This window comes from Podarcis raffonei, chromosome 3 (assembly GCF_027172205.1).
Source record: "Podarcis raffonei isolate rPodRaf1 chromosome 3, rPodRaf1.pri, whole genome shotgun sequence".
NCBI classification, from domain to species: domain Eukaryota; kingdom Metazoa; phylum Chordata; class Lepidosauria; order Squamata; family Lacertidae; genus Podarcis; species Podarcis raffonei.
The window spans coordinates 20,471,196-20,489,748 of NC_070604.1; the positions used below are offsets into that span (position 1 = coordinate 20,471,196).

Here is an 18,553-nt window from a genome sequence, read left to right on the forward strand (position 1 = left end):
AAGCAAAGAGTTGCCTGTACCAGCTTGGGCAGGTTAACAAAATATACACACAAATACAAATCTTTACCAGGCAAATATCAGATGAGTCAGACACATGCAGTTCTTTCCCAACTTTCTTTTTAAAAAAAATTAATCAAATTTACTACATTCTCCACAAATACAGCGGCCAGCTTAATTCTGAGCCGTTCTATTTTCAGAGTACATTATGGGAGATTGATCCAACAACAACAACAACAACAACACTTTTATTATTTACACCCGCCCATCTGGCTGGGTTTCCCCAGCCACAATGGGCTGGCAGAAAGAAATGCCAGTTTTGTTTTGTGGGTCGAAAACAAAAGCCAGTACGGTAAAAAGTTTTAGTTCTCTCGCCCTACTAAGCTTTCCACGGTGCGGATATCACACAGCTAGCGCGGGCTGGTGTGAAACACACCATACCGTGGGAAGCTGCCCCAACAGGCAATTCACACGTGCACAAACGGTTCAGTTACTACACGACTCGGGGTGGAGACTCGGCCGCTGCTCCTTTTCCACGGGTCTTTTTTAAAAAACCGCTTTAACTCATAATAAAAATAAAAATTCCGGAGTTTAACTGGATTGGGATGGGGTGGGGGAAAGTGCTGCGGTTCTAGGAGGCTAACGCGCACTTTGAAGTGCCCCTTCTTGGCACAGCCAGACCCAGTTGCTCCTGCGCAGGAAGCCCCGTGCGTGGTTTCCCCTCCCCGGGAAGCGGAGAGGCGGAGCCGCCTTCCCTCCGTCGGGACTGGGAGCCTGGCTGGCTGGGAAGAAGGAGAGGCTCGGCCTGGGCGCGCCATGGTGGAAGCCTGGTATATGGACGAGTCGGCGGAGGACCAGCGCCAGGCGCACCGCCGGGAGCCCAACGAGCCCGTCAGCCTGACGCTGCTGCAGCAGCTGGGCGTCTTCTACTGGAAAGTAGGCAGGAGCGGGAGCCATTCCTGGCGCCAGGGCTCGGTTTGGAAAGGGGAGCAGGATCCAGGCGGGGCTGCGTTTCCCTCCTGTCCAGGGCGCAGCAGCCGGAGTCCTCAGCACAGCCGCCTGTGCGCTTTGGGTGCAGGTTGCGCGCACGCACACAAACATTCTCCCCCTCAAAGAATTCTGGGGGATGTAGTCCACCCCTCGCAGAGCTGCAGCTCCCATCCGCTCTTAACGAACTACAGCGCCCAGAATTCTTTGAGGGGAGGAATGTGCTTTGAAGGTGCGCACTGCTGCAGTTCGGTTTCCAGTCGCCAGAGCTGGGCGGCAAGCAGAGACGAGGCGCTTGCAATGTGGTAGAAGTTTGTTGGACTCCTAGTTGCCATCAGGTCCAGGGATGAGGAGAGATGCATCCGGACCACCTCCAGCCATTATTTATTTTATGTTTAGGGGTGTGTGCAGAACCGAGTTATCTGGTATGCAATTGGTCAGTTAGCTAATTAGTATTTTTTATGAGGGCCCATGCCCTCAGCCATGAAGATCACTGGGTGAACTTGGGCCTGTCATGTTCTCATGGTTTAACCCAGGCATAGGTAAACTCCGGCCCTTCGGATGTTTGGGACTACAATTTCCATCATCCCTACCTAACAGTACCAGTGGTCAGGGATGATATGAATTGTAGTCCCAAACATCTGGAGGGCCGGAGTTTGCCTATGCCTGGGTTAACCCACCCCACAGGGCTGTTGTGAATATAAAACCGACACAGTCCATATCTGTGCCCCCTCTGAGCTCATGGGAGGGAGGGTGAGAGACAGCTGTAGTTATCATTAATAATAGCATTCTTATTGTTGTTGTTGATAATAACTCTCAAAGGAGTAACTGTTAACGTGGTGGTAGCAAGAACAATAGTGAGTTGTGTGGTACTTTAAAGATGTAACATTTATTAATGCATAAGCTTTCCTGGACTAGAATCCACCTTATTTTTGAAATAATGATAATAATCATTTACTACATTTAGATCTTGCTTCTCTTCCAAGGAGCTGAATGCATACATAGTTCCTCAAATCTCTATTTTATCCCCACAACTTGGTGAGGCTGGTGTGAGGTCAAGAGATACTGACTGGCTTAAGTTTACCCAGCGAGCTTCATGGCTGAGTGAGGGCTTTTAAACCTGCCTTTCCTGCCTGTGCTCCAGCACTCTGCCCATGACACAGCGCTGCCTCTTCTTCCGATGTATGAATCGCCATCCCCAACAGGTGTGGAGAAAAACAGCCGTAAGCTGCTGGGCCCAGCGGCCATAAAATGCAGAATTACAGCCTGTGATAATTGTATGGAAAGCTTCCATGTGCCCAAGTCAAGCACAGCGACTCTTGACCCTCCTGTAAGTGCCAGAAATCCCCATATCACATGCTGGTCACCTGGTCCCTGAACAGTGTTTTTCTACTACACTGGCCACTTGCTTTGTTTCTGCTTAGCTTCAGCAAGGTGGCTGTATGATGTGCCCCTTGGCCTTCTACAGTACTCTGTATTTCACATTTGACTACAGATACTAGAGCGTGAAATACAAAAGCAGCGAGTGTGGAAAGCTCCTATTGTTTCCTTTTGAAATATGTGGAGATTGGGACTGGGGAAAAGGTTAGGCCCTTGCTTCCCTTGTATATTTGAATAGGCGGAGTGTACCGATGCAGACCTCAACCAAAGTGGATTGGGAGTATCTTTTGTGCTGTACCACAAATGATTGATTTGCTTAGCTCACAGAACCATAGAATTGTAGAGTCTGAAGGCACCATGAGGGCCGTCTAGTCCAACCCTCTGCATTGCTCAAACCCCTGACCCTGAGATTCATGCTGTACCAACTGAGCTATTCCAGAGATTAAAGATGTACATGTAGACAGATGGGCTAGCAAAACATTTTGCAGGCTCTTGACCTGGGACATCTTGTTTGCAAAGCAATGGTCATGGAAGTATTTTAAACTAAGTGTTCTCTCTATCCTACAGTTTATTTTAGAGCAGTGGTTCTCAAACTTTTTTTTATGGGCCACTTGAAAATTTTGGGGGCTCAGAGGACCACTTTGTTTGTGCGTCTGTGTATGCAAGCTAGAAATCAAAGCACATCTCTTACATTTTTTAAAAATAATCATAGTCTTGACTTTCTAATCTGATGGATGTGCCAGCTTTGCGTGTAAGCTAAATTCTCCATATTATATTATATTATATTATATTATATTATATTATATTATATTATATTATATTATTATATTATTATATTATTATATTATATTTACATACCCCTCCCATCTGGCTGGGTTTCCCCAGCCACTCTGGGCAGCTCCCAACAGAATAATAATAATAATGATAAAGTGATAAAACATCAAACATTAAAAACTTCCCTAAACAGGGCTGCTTTCAGTTGTCTTCTGAAAGTCAGATAGATTTCCTTGACATCCCAAGGTGAGTGTAATGTTTGTCAGCTTTGGTCTCAGGACATTATTCAGCATTCCTTTTCCATATTTGGACTTGAGGGTGGCAGGGGATGGAAATCTCACCTTGCAACAACAAATAATAATAATAATAAATAGTACTATTTGTACCCCGCCCATCTGACCGGGTTGCCCCCAGCCATTCTGGGCAGCTCCCAACATATGAAAACATAATAAAACATTAAACATTAAAAAACTTCCCTTATGAAAATCATGGCCCTAAGGCTATGGCTTTATTTGCCTGTTCAATAATCTACCTCTGGTCAAAACATCCTCTGTCCCCATTGTCAGAAGAAGAAAGAAAAAATCAATTGCATGGCCACATACAGCTATTCTTGACCGTTCTCCATCTGTTCCTCTAAGCACCTGAGTGGAGTTTGTGGGGGCCAAAAGTGATTTGCAGACCGGAGCTTGAGTACCTCTGCTTTAGAGTTTAGCATAAACCTTTGGGACTGCTCATTTAACACATATCAGCAAAGGAGTTTCTAGCACTCTTGCTGTAGTTTACATTACAATGTCAGTACAAACCATTGATTATCCTAGACAGGATGTGTGGTGAGTGGGCAGTGTGGACCTCCCACGAGCTCTGCGCTGCTTCCCTCAAGGTGCAACCCATTGCAATTACGGAACAAATACAGTTAAATCAGGACCCGGGCAGTATATTAAACTTGTGAAATAATCAATGAAGACCCCTTGATTCTTGTCGGCGTTTAAATTTAATCTCGTTTGTTTGCTGTGTCCCTGCTGCTCCCCCTATCAAGGCTAAATTTGTTGTTTTGGAAAGCTGCTCTGCCAAAGATGGCAGCCTGCCTGGAGGGAAATCCAGGAAGGGAAAGTTGTATAAAACAGCTGAGAGCTCTTCATGGATAGAGGCTTCTTGCAGGTGTAGCAGTCTTCCTTTAGGGGAACCCTGCTCTACTGTTGACAGTGGAAGGCCAGCTTCTCAACAATCCCTTTTTGATGAACAAAAGTGGTTTCAGAAACTTAGAACTTTATTGCCGGTTTCCAGAACTAGAGTAGCCAATGCTGTGCCCTCCAGAGAATTCTGGACTGTGAATCCCCACCACCTCCAACCATTGGGTATGCTCAAGGTTGTCATCTGACCTAGCCTGATGTTTAACTGAGAGTCAATCACATCATTTGAAAAATAAGACTATAGAGCTGCCTGGCCCCAAAATGGCAACTAGACATTCCGTTTTGGCAACTATAACCTTGGTTTAAGGAGCCATTTGGCTCCTGGCTTCTATATCTTGAGTGTTTTACACGGGACGTAAGCAGGTAATAGCACCAGGGCTTTATTTCCTCAGTGGGACGTGAGTGGCGCTGTGGGTTAAACCACAGAGCTTAGGACTTGCTGATCAGAAGGTCGGTGGTTCGAATCCCCGCGTCGTGGTGAACTCCCCTTGCTCGGTCCCGGTTCCTGCCAACCTAGCAGTTCGAAAGCACAAACTGCAAGTAGATACAGTGGTACCTCGGGTTACATACACTTCAGGTTACACACTCCGTTAACCCAGGTTAAGAACTTTGCTTCAGGATAAGAACAGAAATCGGGCTCTGGCGGCGCGGCGGCAGCAGGAGGCCCCATTAGCTAAAGTGATGCTTCAGGTTAAGAACAGTTTCAGGTTAAGTACGGACCTCCGGAATGAATTAAGTACTTAACCCGAGGTACCACTGTAAATAGGTACCACTCCAGCAGGAAGGTAAACAGCGTTTCCGTGCGCTGCTCTGGTTCGCCAGAAGCGGCTTAGTCATGCTGGCTACATGACCCAGAAGCTGTACGCCAGCTCCCTCAGCCAATAAAGCGAGATGAGCGCCGCAACCCCAGAGTCGGCCACGACTGGACCTAATGGTCAGGGGTCCCTTTACCTTTACCTAGTACAGTCGGAAGACTGACAATTGTGGGAATGTTCAGGGAGGCAGGAGAGGATATATTGCTTATTAATATCCTTCCTAACTTGCACTAGCAAGTTCCTTTACTTAGCAGAGTTTTACATTCACCTTTTAAACACACAGCCCAAACCTTTCCCCGCATGTCCAATCTAGGAAAACAAGGAATGTTGTACTTGACTGCTACTTATGTATCACATCCCACAACAACCTGCTCTGCAGAGTCATAAAAGCGTTTTGTACGTAAGGAGCGTTTGGGATGCAGCCGATCGCAATGACTGCCTCGTTTTGAACATTTCTGTCACCAAAACCCTTTTCTTAATTCCGCAGCTGGATGCTGACAACTATGAGACCGATCCTGTCTTAGCAGAGATCCGGAAAGAAAGGAACTACAACTGGATGGATATAATAACGATACACAAAGATAAGCTTCCGAATTACGAAGAGAAGGTATAATACATTCTGTCTCTTGTTTGGGCCTTGAAAAGGTTGCAAATGCTGGAACTCGCCACTAGAGTGTATGCCAGTTTCAGAAGTTTTGCGATTCTGCTGTTTGAACACTGGCTGTCCCTTTCCTGAGAACTAAGGCTGAAATCCTAGCCCTGCTTAACCTGAAAATAAGCCAAATTGAATTAAAAAGGGCTGACTTTGGAGTAGACATGGCTGGATTTTGCTGTCCGTCATGCAGTTGTTCTCCCTCCTGCCCCAGTGCATTTCAAAACCTATTATAATGGGAAGATATCTGCTTCCCTTCAGTTGCTGCCTATTATTTTTCTGACAGGGCTCCTGTACCTTCTTAACAGCTGGTGAATTCTGGAGTGCAGACTGGGGGATGAGTTGCACCTGTTTGATTTCTGCCTCCTATGCTGCTGTGAAAAGGCACAGCAAATGGGCTAGAAAAAATGGAGAAAGTTGGCACCAAGATGGCTGGCTTATGTATGCATGCGAATAACTTCCACCTTTTAACATGCAGTTAAGTGAGCATTAGGGACGTGGGTGGTGCTGTGGCTTAAACCGCAGAGCCTAGGACTTGCCGATCAGAAGGTTGGCGGTTCGAATCCCCGCGATGGGGTGAGCTCCCGTTGCTCGGTCCCTGCTCCTGCCAACCTAGCAGTTCGAAAGCATGTCAAAGTGCAAGTAGATAAATAGGTACCACTCCGGTGGGAAGGTAAACGGCGTTTCCGTGCCCTGCTCTGGTTCACCAGAAGCGGCTTAGTCATGCTGGCCACATGACCCGGAAGCTGTACGCCGGCTCCCTTGGCCAGTAAAGCGAGATGAGCGCCGCAACCCCAGAGTCGGTCACGACTGGACCTAATGGTCAGGGGTCCCTTTACCTAAGTGAGCATTTGGGAAGTTTTGGTGCCTGCTTTGGATAGAATTGTAGAGTTGGAAGGGACCCTAAGGGTCATGTAGTCCAACCCCCTGCAGTGCAGGGATATCACACTAAACTTGGGGTGGGGGGTTTCTGGCCCTCCAGATGTTTGGATCAAGCTCCTGCCAGCCCCTTCCAGTGTGGTGAGTGATGATGAGAACTGTAGTCCATTAATGTTTGGAGGGCAGAGGTTCCTCGTTCCCACGCAAAACCGTAGTTTGATGTGATTTTTGCTGCTTATTGGTAACCCCTAGACTACACTCCTCCATCTTACATCTGGCAAAGGCAGGGTGAAGTGAATGGGGTTACAGTATCCAAAGTTAATATAACTTGGCTTATATTCCACCTTTTCTCTAAGGAGCTTAATGTAATATCCGGTTCTCTCCACCCTCTCTGTTCCTCACAGCAGCCTTGCGAGGTAGGACAGGCAGAGAGAAAGCCACTCAGGAACTCCCATTTCATTTAACGTTCATTTCACTTTTAATTTGTATACCGCCTTTCTATATTACTACACACAAGGCAAGTTTACAAGCCAGAGAAACAACAACATAGGCAGCAAAGATCACACATGTAATATCAATCTGATCCAGTACAAAATACGTCACAACTACTTCAAAATAAACAACTGATATCAAACAAAGCAATATTCAGTTATCCATTAGAAGGTACAGTAATAGTAAACAGTAAAATTAAATATTAGCGAGTAATAATTAAATGGCTTCCACTTATCAATTACAATAAAGAATTACTAAACTATAATCGATAAAAATAATGGTAAGTCACAATGCATAAAATACCACAAAACATAAAAAACCATATAAAACGATCAAATTGAGAAACAAGGACACACAACTATTATTATTATTATTATTATTATTATTATTAATAATAATAATAATAATAATAATAATAATAATATTTATATATCCCTGAACTCCTCTTTGCTAGAACTTGGATCGCTAACTGCTGCACCACACTGCCTCCTGAGGTGATGATATTACTAACTGGGCTAACTTCATTGCCTTGTACGCTTCAGGATTTCGAGCCAGACAGGATTCTTCTATAGGCTTAGATGTTCAGAGTCAGCAGAAGGCAAGACAGACTGAATGCTGCCAAACAAATATATGTTTTCTGCCGTTTTGTGTCTCTCTTGTTCTGTGAACGCTGAGATGAGGAGATACGACCTGAGCACTCTCACCTGGCGGTTTTACCTCCGGAGTGGCCAGGTGAAAAAGGAAGGCAGGGCTCCTGTACCTTTAACCAAGCCATGATTCTGCTGAAGTGAACAGGCTTATTTATATGTTCTGAAATTGCCTCTTCTACACAACTCTTAAAGGTGAAGGAGAGCCTCTTCTCCCTCCCTCCCTCCTTCCCTCCCACCACCACCACCAACCACCCTACTTATCTGGCAGAAGGACGTATGTTAAGCTTCTGAACAATTGGCCACACCGCTTCCTTGGGACATTATAAATGAAAGCAACAAAACCGGCTGGTTCTATTCTAGTAGTCATTATTCAGACTTCTCAGAAAGAGGGAGCTCTTCTGCCTCTCCTTGTCTGGTTGTCAAGGTGATGCGTTTTAAGTGCTATGAATATTTTAGTAATTTCGCGACTGGAGTGGAGTCTGAATGCCTACCCAGCTTATTTCTGCCAGGTTCTGCGATCTCCCTGACCCATAACATGTCTCAAGAGCATTATCAACCTGGCAGCGCCGGCTGACGCACCCTCCTGAAAGCTCCAGTGCACTTCAGCTGTTGTCGGCTCACAAAATCATTCCGCCACTAAATTTAGGTTTTTCTCCTCCCCCTCCCTCTTTGCTCCAGAGCTGACTAAGCACTTGAGGAAGCGGGTCAGTTGTGGTGGCACCTTTGGTTAAGAAAAAAAAGGCTTTTACCGAGGGAGGAGCTGGGAAAGAGAATAATTCATTGGCAATTCCATGCGCTTCAGGTGCACCTAGGTAATTTTACTCGCAGATCCATCATGTAAAGAGTAGCTGAGTTCTGATACAGAGCTGTGGTTTGGACTTTGTGGGACTCTTGAATCACCTCCATCCCAGCCAGCATGGGTTCTGGAGGGCAATAACATCAGCAGAGCCACAGGTCCTCTTGGGGTAGGATTGAGTAGCTGGGCGCTCAGTGAAACTGGCTGACAGGAGGAGATTCAGGGCAGGCGAAAGGGCCACCACTTCCTACAAACCACCAGTCATGGATTCCTGAGCTGGATCTACAATGACCTGCTTAACATTATTAGATACAGTAGTACCTTGGTTCTCGAACAGAATGCGTTCCGGGAGTCCGTTCGACTCCCGGAACCACTTGAAAACCAAGGCGTGGCTTCTGATTGGCTGCAGAAGCGTCCTGCAGCCAATCAGAAGCTGCACAGGATGTTCGGCTTCTGAAAATGGTTCCAAAAACGGAACACTCACTTCTGGGTTTCGATCATTTGTTCGGGAGGCAAGGCATTTGAGATCCAAGGTATGACTGTATATCGTTCTAAAACGTCACAGGGCATACTTGTAAAATAGAGCATTTTTTTAACCCCCTCCATCAAAAATGGCTATCTGCCTACTGCTGGTTGCTCTGCAGCACCCTTGGGTATCACATTTTAACAACGCATTACGAACATTATAAGTAGGATTCCATGTGCCCATAATGCTTAGCAAAACCCTTCCTTAACATAAAAAACCACGTTTATTTATTTCTATTCTGACATCTTTATTGAAAGTTAAAAAGTACATAGTTATGTGTGCACTAAACATGGTGAGACATAAATGAAAGGGAGAAAAAGAAAAGGAGAAACATCACCCATGTAGAAGGGAAAGTAAAGGGAGAGGAGGCAAATAAAACCTAAAACTCTATACTGTAACAAAGTTGTTATTGTACTTCACCAGATCTTAACCTATTACAGTATTTTTAAGAATGGATTCCAAATATCGTTGAATTTCGTCCATGGCAAGTCTGCGTTTATATGCAAGTTCTTCATATGTTGTGAGTTTGTAGAAGTCTTCAATCCAGTTGTGGAAGGGAGACACATTTTTATTTTCCTAATTCGTCAGTATCAGTCTTTTTGCAATGGTAAGGGCCTGGAGAGTCAACTCGTATTGTCCTTTTATGCGCTGGGCATATCTTTCAAAAGGATATTTTGCTCTGTAAATGTGAGGTTGTACCATACAGTCCCTGTTGATGGTTTCAGTTACCTTCTGCCAAAAATCTTTCAATTTAGGACAGTGAAAAAACATGTGTTTTAGAGAAGCATTATTCCTTTAAAAACTGTGAGTGTAGATTTGTCCCTAGTAGCCTTGGGCAACCTGGCGCCCTTGAGGAACATGACTGATGGGAATTGTAGTCAACGCTAGCAATCATCCAGGTGTGTTTGGGATTGGCATGGGTCCAGCTGTGACCATGTGGAGATTTCTGGGTGCCAGGTTAGTGATTTGACACCTCCACCTGACTGCCCCCTCCAGCTTTCTGAAGCAGCTAAGCAGAAGAGCTTGTCTCTTGCATTTATCTTCCACCTTTCTCTCCAAGGAGGACCTGGTTCACCCCCATCCTCAGTTAAGGATTAAGAGGCTGCGACTGGCCCAAGGTCAACCCGTGAGCTTCATGACTGAGTGGGGATTCAAACCCTGATCTCCCAGGTCCTAGTCCAACGCTCTCACCACTACACCACACTGGCTTCCTAGAGTACTTCTGCTATAGGGCAGCTATATAAATTCAGCAAGTAACTAAATATGGGGAAAGCGGAATGTCACTTAGAGAAGGACGTGAAATATTTTCCTTGAAGCTTGAATTTGTTTTATTCTGGATTGTTTTATTTGGTGTTTTAATGTGTTGTGAACCACTTTGAGACTTTCCCCCCCATTAAAATATAAAGCAGAATAGAAATGCTGATGCTGATGCTGATATACAAAATCTGCTCAGGATGATAGATCCAGTGTGATTAGTATCTACATGGTGCTTAGAGAATAACTTGCGCCTAAATATTAGTAAGACAAAGGAGATGGTGTTGGACTTCCGGAAGAAGAGAGGGGAACCTGCCCTGTTGTATATTAGTGGGGACTGTGTGGAGAGAGTCTCCTTTAAATTCCTGGGAGTTGGGAGTTTACCTCAGTGAGGACCTCACTTGGAAAATCAACATAACCGAGGTGGTCAGAAAGGCCCAACAGAGACTCCATTTCCTCAGGGTCTTGCGAAAGAATAATATTAAACAACAACTGATGAACTCCTTTTACCGGTCCACAATAGAAACTGTCCTTTCATATTGTATCACAGTGTGGTATGCTGGCCTGACAGCCACGGACAGAAAGTCTCTACAGAGGGTGGTGAATACAGCACATGATATCATGGGCTGTCCCTTGAGTCCGCTAGATGACATCGCAAGGGATCGTTGCCTGAGGAGAACGAGAAAAATTCTCAGGGATGACTCACACCCCGGCCATCACCTCTTTAATCTTCTACCCTCAGGCAGGAGATACAGAAGTATAATCAGCCGTACCAACAGGCTAAAAAATAGCTTCTATCCATGGGCTGTTAGGCTGTTGAACGAAAAATAACATAGCGAAATTGACTTGCGAGGTGGTGTGTTGTTTGATAAGAGATTTGAGTGGTTTTTTTGGGGGGGGAGGCTCGTTTAATTTCATTGTACACAGGTTGTACAATGACAGTAAAGGTGGTATTATTATTATTATTATTATTATTATTATTATTATTATTATTATTATTATTTTCTCAGACTAAATCTGGAATAAGGACTAAGGGTTTGAATTGGGAAGTTCCTCAAAAGAGCAATCTGCAGTATGAGATTAATGATTCTGCCCTACCTTGCAAGGTTGTTGTTAGAGAACGCTGGTAAAGAGCTTGAACAGCTCTCAAAGGGCTCTCCTTTCAGTGCCAAATATTGCATTATTGAGAGGGGCTTTGGATCTCCTGGCGTAACATCTTGCAATCTTTACATGCTTTGCCGCTTGTAATAAGATTCGCTAAATGGAAAGCCGCTTCCTTCTCTCTTCCCTTCCCCTTTCCCAGATAAAAATATTTTATGAAGAGCACTTACACCTGGATGATGAGATTCGCTACATCCTGGAAGGAAGTGGGTATTTTGACGTTCGCGATAAAGACGACAAATGGATCCGGATTGCCATGGAAAAGGGAGACATGATCACGCTTCCTGCTGGCATCTATCACCGATTTACGCTGGATGAATCTGTATGAAATTACTCCCCCCCCCCTACGCCCCCCATAAACATCTACACAGAGTTGACAGAATTGTCTGCAGCTGTAGAACAGCATATTAATAACAAAACTCTTGAGACCTGCAGTGTAATCTGCTAAATTAAAAAATGTGTGGGCGGGATAATGAGGGAAGAACAGGCAATGGGTACAAAATCAGAGCCTGTGACCACTTTTATTTTTTTATTTTTTATTTTTTAAAAGGAATTTAGGGCTGCATCTCAAGAGTGGGAACTGGGGCTGCATCATGCCAGATTTAGAGTGTTGTGAGTGGTTCCCATGAACAGGGTGCTGAGCTGAGCAGGGCTCAAAATTGAGAAGATCCTTAATTGAGACAATCCATTTGGGGGGCGCCAAATATTGGCCTCACACAGGGCGCCATATTAGAAAGATGACCATCTCTGGCTGCAGACATACCATACATTTAAAGCGTGCCATTTTCCCCAGTGAACTAAGGGTACTGAGAATTGTAGCTCTGTGAGGGGTAAACTACAGTTTACCAGAATTTCTTTTTAGGCGGTGGTAGTGGGGAGATGTGCTTTACACGCCTGGTGTGAACACAACCTGTGTTTTGCCATATTAATCCTGTGGAGTAGGGTGGGGGGAGTCACTTGAAATTCATTGAAGGGATTCCTCCCCCCCCCAATTTTTATCATCACCACCACCACCATCACCATAATCTCCAAGGTACATAGCTCTTCCCATTTTATCTCAACAACAATCCTGTGAGGTTGGCTTGGCTGAGAGACTGTGACTGGCCCAAGGGCACCCAATGCGCTTCAGGGCTGAGCGGGGATCTGAACCCCGGACTTGCAGGCCTGGGTATGAGACTCTTCACCACCACACCACACGGGCTCTGCAATATCTTGTGCTCTGTGCAACTCTGGTGGGGATCCCTCACTGCTTTCTTAAGAGGGGTTTTCAGGGGTTCGTGCGGAAGGGGACGGAAGGACCACTTGTACAAATTGTCGTCTTCTCAGCAGACCACACCCTGGCTCCATCTCTCCTCATCTAAAGTTGCCTGCAAAACAGCTTTTAAAAATGCTTCTCCCCACAGACTTTCCCGCCCCCAGTAATCCAGCAGTCCTACTTTTGTTGATAGTACTGACCAGTGCTTTTCTTTTCCCTAAAAAAATGTTTAGGGGGTGCTCTCATTTTCCTACTCATTGAAATACCGCCCTTCAATGAGGCCAAACTTAGATTCACAAAATGTTTAGGGGTATGTGTTCCCCTCTGCCCCCCCCCAGAAAAAAAACACTGGTACTGACTGGAAGTCATAAGTTTCTGCACCTTGTTGGTAATCGAGGCCTGGCAGCTTCGACCTCGGTTTGGTCATAAAGCCCACCTGTCTTCCAAGCTGCCATCCCCAACTCTCTGGGATTAGAAATCAATTCCTCAAGGTTCAGGCAGGGATAGTATTTAGAGCACATGCGCTTTCTCTGCTCTGCGCTGCTGCTGCTACCTTTGCAGTTAAATGGAGCACTCGTGTCTTCGGCCTTGTCACAAAATCCATCTTTAGTAAGGGATTGGTGTTGCCATAGCAACTATGCAGTGGAGCCTTGGGAGATCTGCTTTGCTCATCCTGTTCTCTGGCTTGTTGTGAGGGATGTATAAAGCATTCGATATAGAAAGTTTAAGGTCACTGTCTTGCTACGGGTCTGAGGCCTCTGGCCGGCTCTTAGAATGAGCTCTGCGATCTATTGGTTTCCCTCTGCGTAGGAAAACTGGTGCAGGCCCTGACAATATTACGGCCCCCAAATTTTGTTGAATGTGCTTTGTCGAATCAAGAAGTTTTGCCTTGCTGTTAATATCGCCGGAAAGATTAGGTGGCGGTAAGCCAAGTTTTGCTCAGAGTAGGCCCGTTAAAGTTAACGTACTTGAGTTAGGCCTGTTCATTTCAAAGGGTCTACTCTGAGTAAGGGCGCTTCAGTGTTGAAAAACAAAACAAAACATGCAGTGTTAACTGCAGAGATGTTGCTGTGCATCAGCAACAGAAACGAGTCAGACATCTTATGTGTAAATTTTAAGAATGAGGAACGAGCAAAGATATCTCTCTTCTTACCCCTCCAACCTGCATGTATTGAATTGTAAATGTTAATCATACTGATTTCATGTAGGCTAGCATTGCAATAACTTCTGTGTGTGCCCCAAGCCTTGTTCAGAGTTGGTTTTGCATTGAGCAGTACTCATTTTTGTTTTTTATAAAGAGCCAAAATTCACCTTGAGAAACTGTTCCAAACACAGAGCTAATATGAAGGGGGGGGGAGGGGAAAGCATTAAATGCTAAATTTTGGTGTGTCAGGCTGTTCCAAAAGGGGCTCCCCCTTTTGCGACTTGTTCATGATCTCTTTTCCATGATGGGGTTCTGGATGTTTTTGCCTTAGAGCAGGGACAAGGCGAAGCAATTTCACTTTGGCGTGTCTGCTCTTTGCAAAATGTGAATATTGCAAGGAATCCAAACACAATTAGGCTATGGGGATTGGGGAATGGATATTTCAAATAAAGTAGCCAGTGTTTCTCCAAAGCTGGCTGTTTCCAAACCCTTCAGTTGGACTCAAGCCCTGTACTTTGAACCCCATTCCTTTCAGGGTTTTCATTCTTGTTTTGCAGAAGTAAACCGTGTTAAGTGTGAACTTTCTGTGTTTCTGTTCCCAGAATTATGTGAAGGCAATGAGGCTGTTTGTCGGAGAACCTGTGTGGACAGCGTACAACAGGCCTGCGGATCATTTTCCTGCTCGAGTACAGTACCAGCAGTCTCTGGTGCAAGCAGCACAATAAACCAGTGGGAAGGCGCGAGACTCAGTTTCCCACAACTTCTGCACAATGGAAATTGCAAAATGGCCTTCTTAATGCCACCTGCTTATTAATGAGACGTTGGTTTCCTGCAGCTCTAATGTAGGGGAAGCAAATAGAGGGGAATGTTTGTTCTGTTCTTCCTCAATCAATTGTTGGATGGAAGATGATTACCTTTCCTTTTCTTAAAAGCGGGAGAGATCTTTTTGAGCAGATCCGGAGATTGCATTTAACTTCGACTAGTTAGTCCAAGGATCTCTCTGCTGCTCACGTAGTTAAATAATTCAGTTACACCTGAAGATTCATATAGTGTAGCTTTTCCAACTTTGTGAGGGCACCAAGCTGAGGAAGGCTGACGACAAGGCAATATAAATGCTTACCTGGTCTTGTTTTGCTTTTCAATACAGTACAGATTTATTCAGTTGAGGATAAGTTGATTTTTTTCTTTTTAAAAATACAAATTCAAAACTGTTTGAATACTTTTTCAGTTAATCCAGTGCTGTGCTCATGCAAAGAGAGGGGAATTCACTTTGTGCAAACACTGCTTTAGCAACAAATATTTGGGCAGAAACTATGAATAGCAACCTTATAACGCTGCCTTATCCAGTAGCCTGAGGTTTTGGTTGTTTTTAACAATCGAGCGGAACATAAATTTTATGAAATAAATAACTAAATAGAACTACTGTGTCTCATAAATGAGTTGGGACAGACCAGGTTCCCTCTGTCTGGCTTCCTTAACTGTCTAAGCATTTGGATAAACAGAGTTCTTTTCCGCCTTAGGTGCAATCCAACAAAAGCTGTTATGCATATTGAAGTCAGGTTACAGCAGCAAGTCATTGAAATACATCTCTGGTCAATAGGTTATATCTGGCAGTACAAGAATGTTGCCCTTATCCCCTGAATGCTCCCAAACACTTTCTGGAGGAATGAGAGATCTGCAGTAGCAGTGGGGGTGGGGTGAGGGACCTACAGTGGGGAAAGTCAGATGGAAGGAGTTTGCACAAACCCTTGTGGGGTGGGAGGCAAGAGGAACTGGAACTCTCTTGCAATTGTGCTACGCAGGGTATGCCCCAATAGCTGCACAGATTTGGTACCAGAACTAAGGTAACCACATTTTCTGCCGTTCAGCAGTGCATGGGGTATTGCTGGAAAATCAGAACACTGTGTCTTGTTTTAATATTTATGCAGATGACAAAAAAATCCATTACAGTTGAGCACTTCAGGGGTGCAGTCCCCAACATATTTCCTCCCAAATATTATTCAGATTGCAGCCCTCCGCTTGGTTCGAAAACAGCAAAGTGGCCAGGATTCAAGTCTGGGGTGCATGATAACCCTGCACACATTTGGATCAGTGTTGTCTTCACTGAGCGATTCCTTCCGGACAGGGAGCTCACGATCGTGATTTCGTCTGCCATTCCCCCCACGTCTCATTAGCTTCACTGCTGATATTTCAGGTTGCTCATATCTGTGTCAGGCATGTGTGGGCGTCGAGGGCAGCCGTGTTGTAGGACTGAGGCTTTCTAGCCTGTCATGCCATTTGCTCACTGGAGAGAGGCGCTTCCTTCCTTTCTTGTTTAACCCCGGCACTAATTAGCTGACTAGTTCAAGGCAGGGTTAGGTCATCGGTGGCGCGTCAGCTGCAGGAAGTTCCCAGCAGAGCCCCCGTGGGCTGTTGTGCCGGCGGAAAAATACATGGCCACAGGCAGCAAGAGCCAGATGCCTGGACTCGAGTGGAATGCTAAAACCGAGAGGAGCTAAAAGACCGTGAGAGGAGCAGGGCTGGGTTGCGGCAAGGACCCATCTGGCCTAGCATTCTGTCTCCTTCAGCAACCAGCTACAGCCTACTGGAAAATATACATTAGTGGCTGTTGTGTGGATGAATAAATATGTGTGGATGAGAGAGAGTAGCCTTGACAAGCGTTTCCCACAGACACATGGGAGGGACCTGATGAGGAACGGTTGAAGGAGCTGGGTATGTTTAGCCTGGGAAAGAGGAGGCAGAGAGACAATAGCCATCTTCAGATATCTAAAGGGCTGTCACACGGAGGATGGAGCAAGCTTGTTTGGGTTGGGGGTGTTTACTGGGCTGTTTTTGTTTTTTAATTATGTATTTTGCATTTTTATACAGTGGTACCTCGGGTTAAGTACTTAATTCGTTCCGGAGGTCTGTTCTTAACCTGAAACTGTTCTTAACCTGAAGCACCACTTTAGCTAATGGGACCTCCTGCTGCTGCTGCGCCGACAGATTTCTGTTCTCATCCTGAAGCAAAGTTCCTATTTCTGGATTAGCCGAGTCTGTAACCTGAAGCGTATGCAACCCGAGGTACCACTGTATTGTGATTTTTTGCCATAGGGTTTTGGATTAGGATTGGCCGAGTACTACAAAGAGCATGTTGACCAGGGAACAAAAGCGTTTGTGCAGCTTCTCCGAGTTCAGACGTGTGTAGGTCAGGAAAGTGTGGGGCTTCAAGATGTGGGGGAACATTATTTATTTTTTAATGGCTTGACATTCTCCTTCAGAGGGCTGTGCCCCATAGTGGACCAGCCGCCGCTGTGTTGAATGTCCTTTGAAATTGTGGTGTGGCTCTCCCTTGTGTATCTCTGAAGGTGTGAAAGGGAAGGGAAGGGGCTGTTATTTGGGATTGAGAGTCAAAGAGAAGAAAAAACACCAGGTGGAGGCAAGAAGGTCCCTTTGCAGAAATGCACCCTGGTGTGTTTGCTCCCGAGGGAACCTTCAGGTGAAACCATCCCTAAGTTTGCAAGCGACTGTAAGCGGGAGCAGGCTTGGTGTGGCCCGCTCACATCTACAGAAACAGCTGCTGGTTGAATCCCTGAGAGAAACATCTGAAGAGACAATATTTCCACATAGTCTTAAAAGGGTTCAAGTTGGTGTGGAAGCCTACACGTGTTGAGACCTTGTCTCTCTGTAGGGGTGCGTGTGAGAGGCAGTGGAGAGGGGCCATTGGTTGGGCCCTGCTTGCCTGGGACTGAGAAACGAAAAGGGTGAAATATTGGTTTGAGGCAAGAAGGCTCCTTGCAGACTTGGGCCCTGGCATGTTCACTCCAGTTGCCCCTTTGTAATCTGGGTTTGCAGCTGCTGGGAAGGATATGGGGTCTCCTCTCCCTCTGTAGCTCAGCGGTACCTCACCTGTTCAGCTGGCTTAATGGCAAAACAATTCTCCAAAGCCTTTATTTGCCAGGAAACATGTCCCGCCCCCCCAGGAAGGCCATTTGGAAGTCATTCCTCCAATAATGAGGAAATGTGTGATGAGCACAAACATACCTAAATAAGAGAAGCTGGCCTGTGTTTTTGCCCGCTTCCCTCAGTGGGCGAATCCTCACGCTGCAGCTGACATACGATCTTGCCTCTGCAGCTTCCAACATATATAAAAGCATATAAAACATTACACATTAAAAAGCTTCCCCATACAGTGGTACCTCAGTTTTCAAACGTCTCGGAAGTTGAACATTTCGGTTTTCGAACGCCGAAAACCCGGAAGTAAATGCTTCCATTTTCAAACACACCTTAGAAAGCGAATGGCTTCCACTGAGTGTTTCTCAATTTTATATCAGATATATCTGGTATATCAGATATACCAGATAGTGACAGAGGATGAAAGAGAGGACAAGTACCCCGGCAGCAGTGTCATGTAAGAGGACTCTATGTCCCAGCCCATAGTTTCCTATACACTGAAAGATACAAAGGAATTTATATGTGGTATGGATCTGCTCCTATCACATTTCAGCTTCACCAACAGGGCCGGCCCTACCATTAGGTAGAGAAGGTGTGAGGAACTTTTGGCCCTCCGGATGTTGGTGGACTACAGCTCTCATAATCCCTAGCACCAGAGACCCAGGTTC

General features: G+C 45.4%; 1 protein-coding gene across 1 annotated transcript; it reads left to right on the plus strand.

Annotated features, from left to right (window-relative positions):
- The first annotated feature begins 715 nt into the window (after window positions 1-715).
- On the plus strand, window positions 716-15,371 carry ADI1 (acireductone dioxygenase 1). The gene is made up of 4 exons (XM_053380745.1): window positions 716-933; window positions 5,631-5,750; window positions 11,696-11,875; window positions 14,555-15,371. Exons 1-4 carry the CDS (start codon window positions 814-816, stop codon window positions 14,675-14,677), a joined length of 543 nt encoding a protein of 180 aa, XP_053236720.1. The 5' UTR covers window positions 716-813; the 3' UTR covers window positions 14,678-15,371.
- The last annotated feature ends 3,182 nt before the right edge of the window (window positions 15,372-18,553 follow it).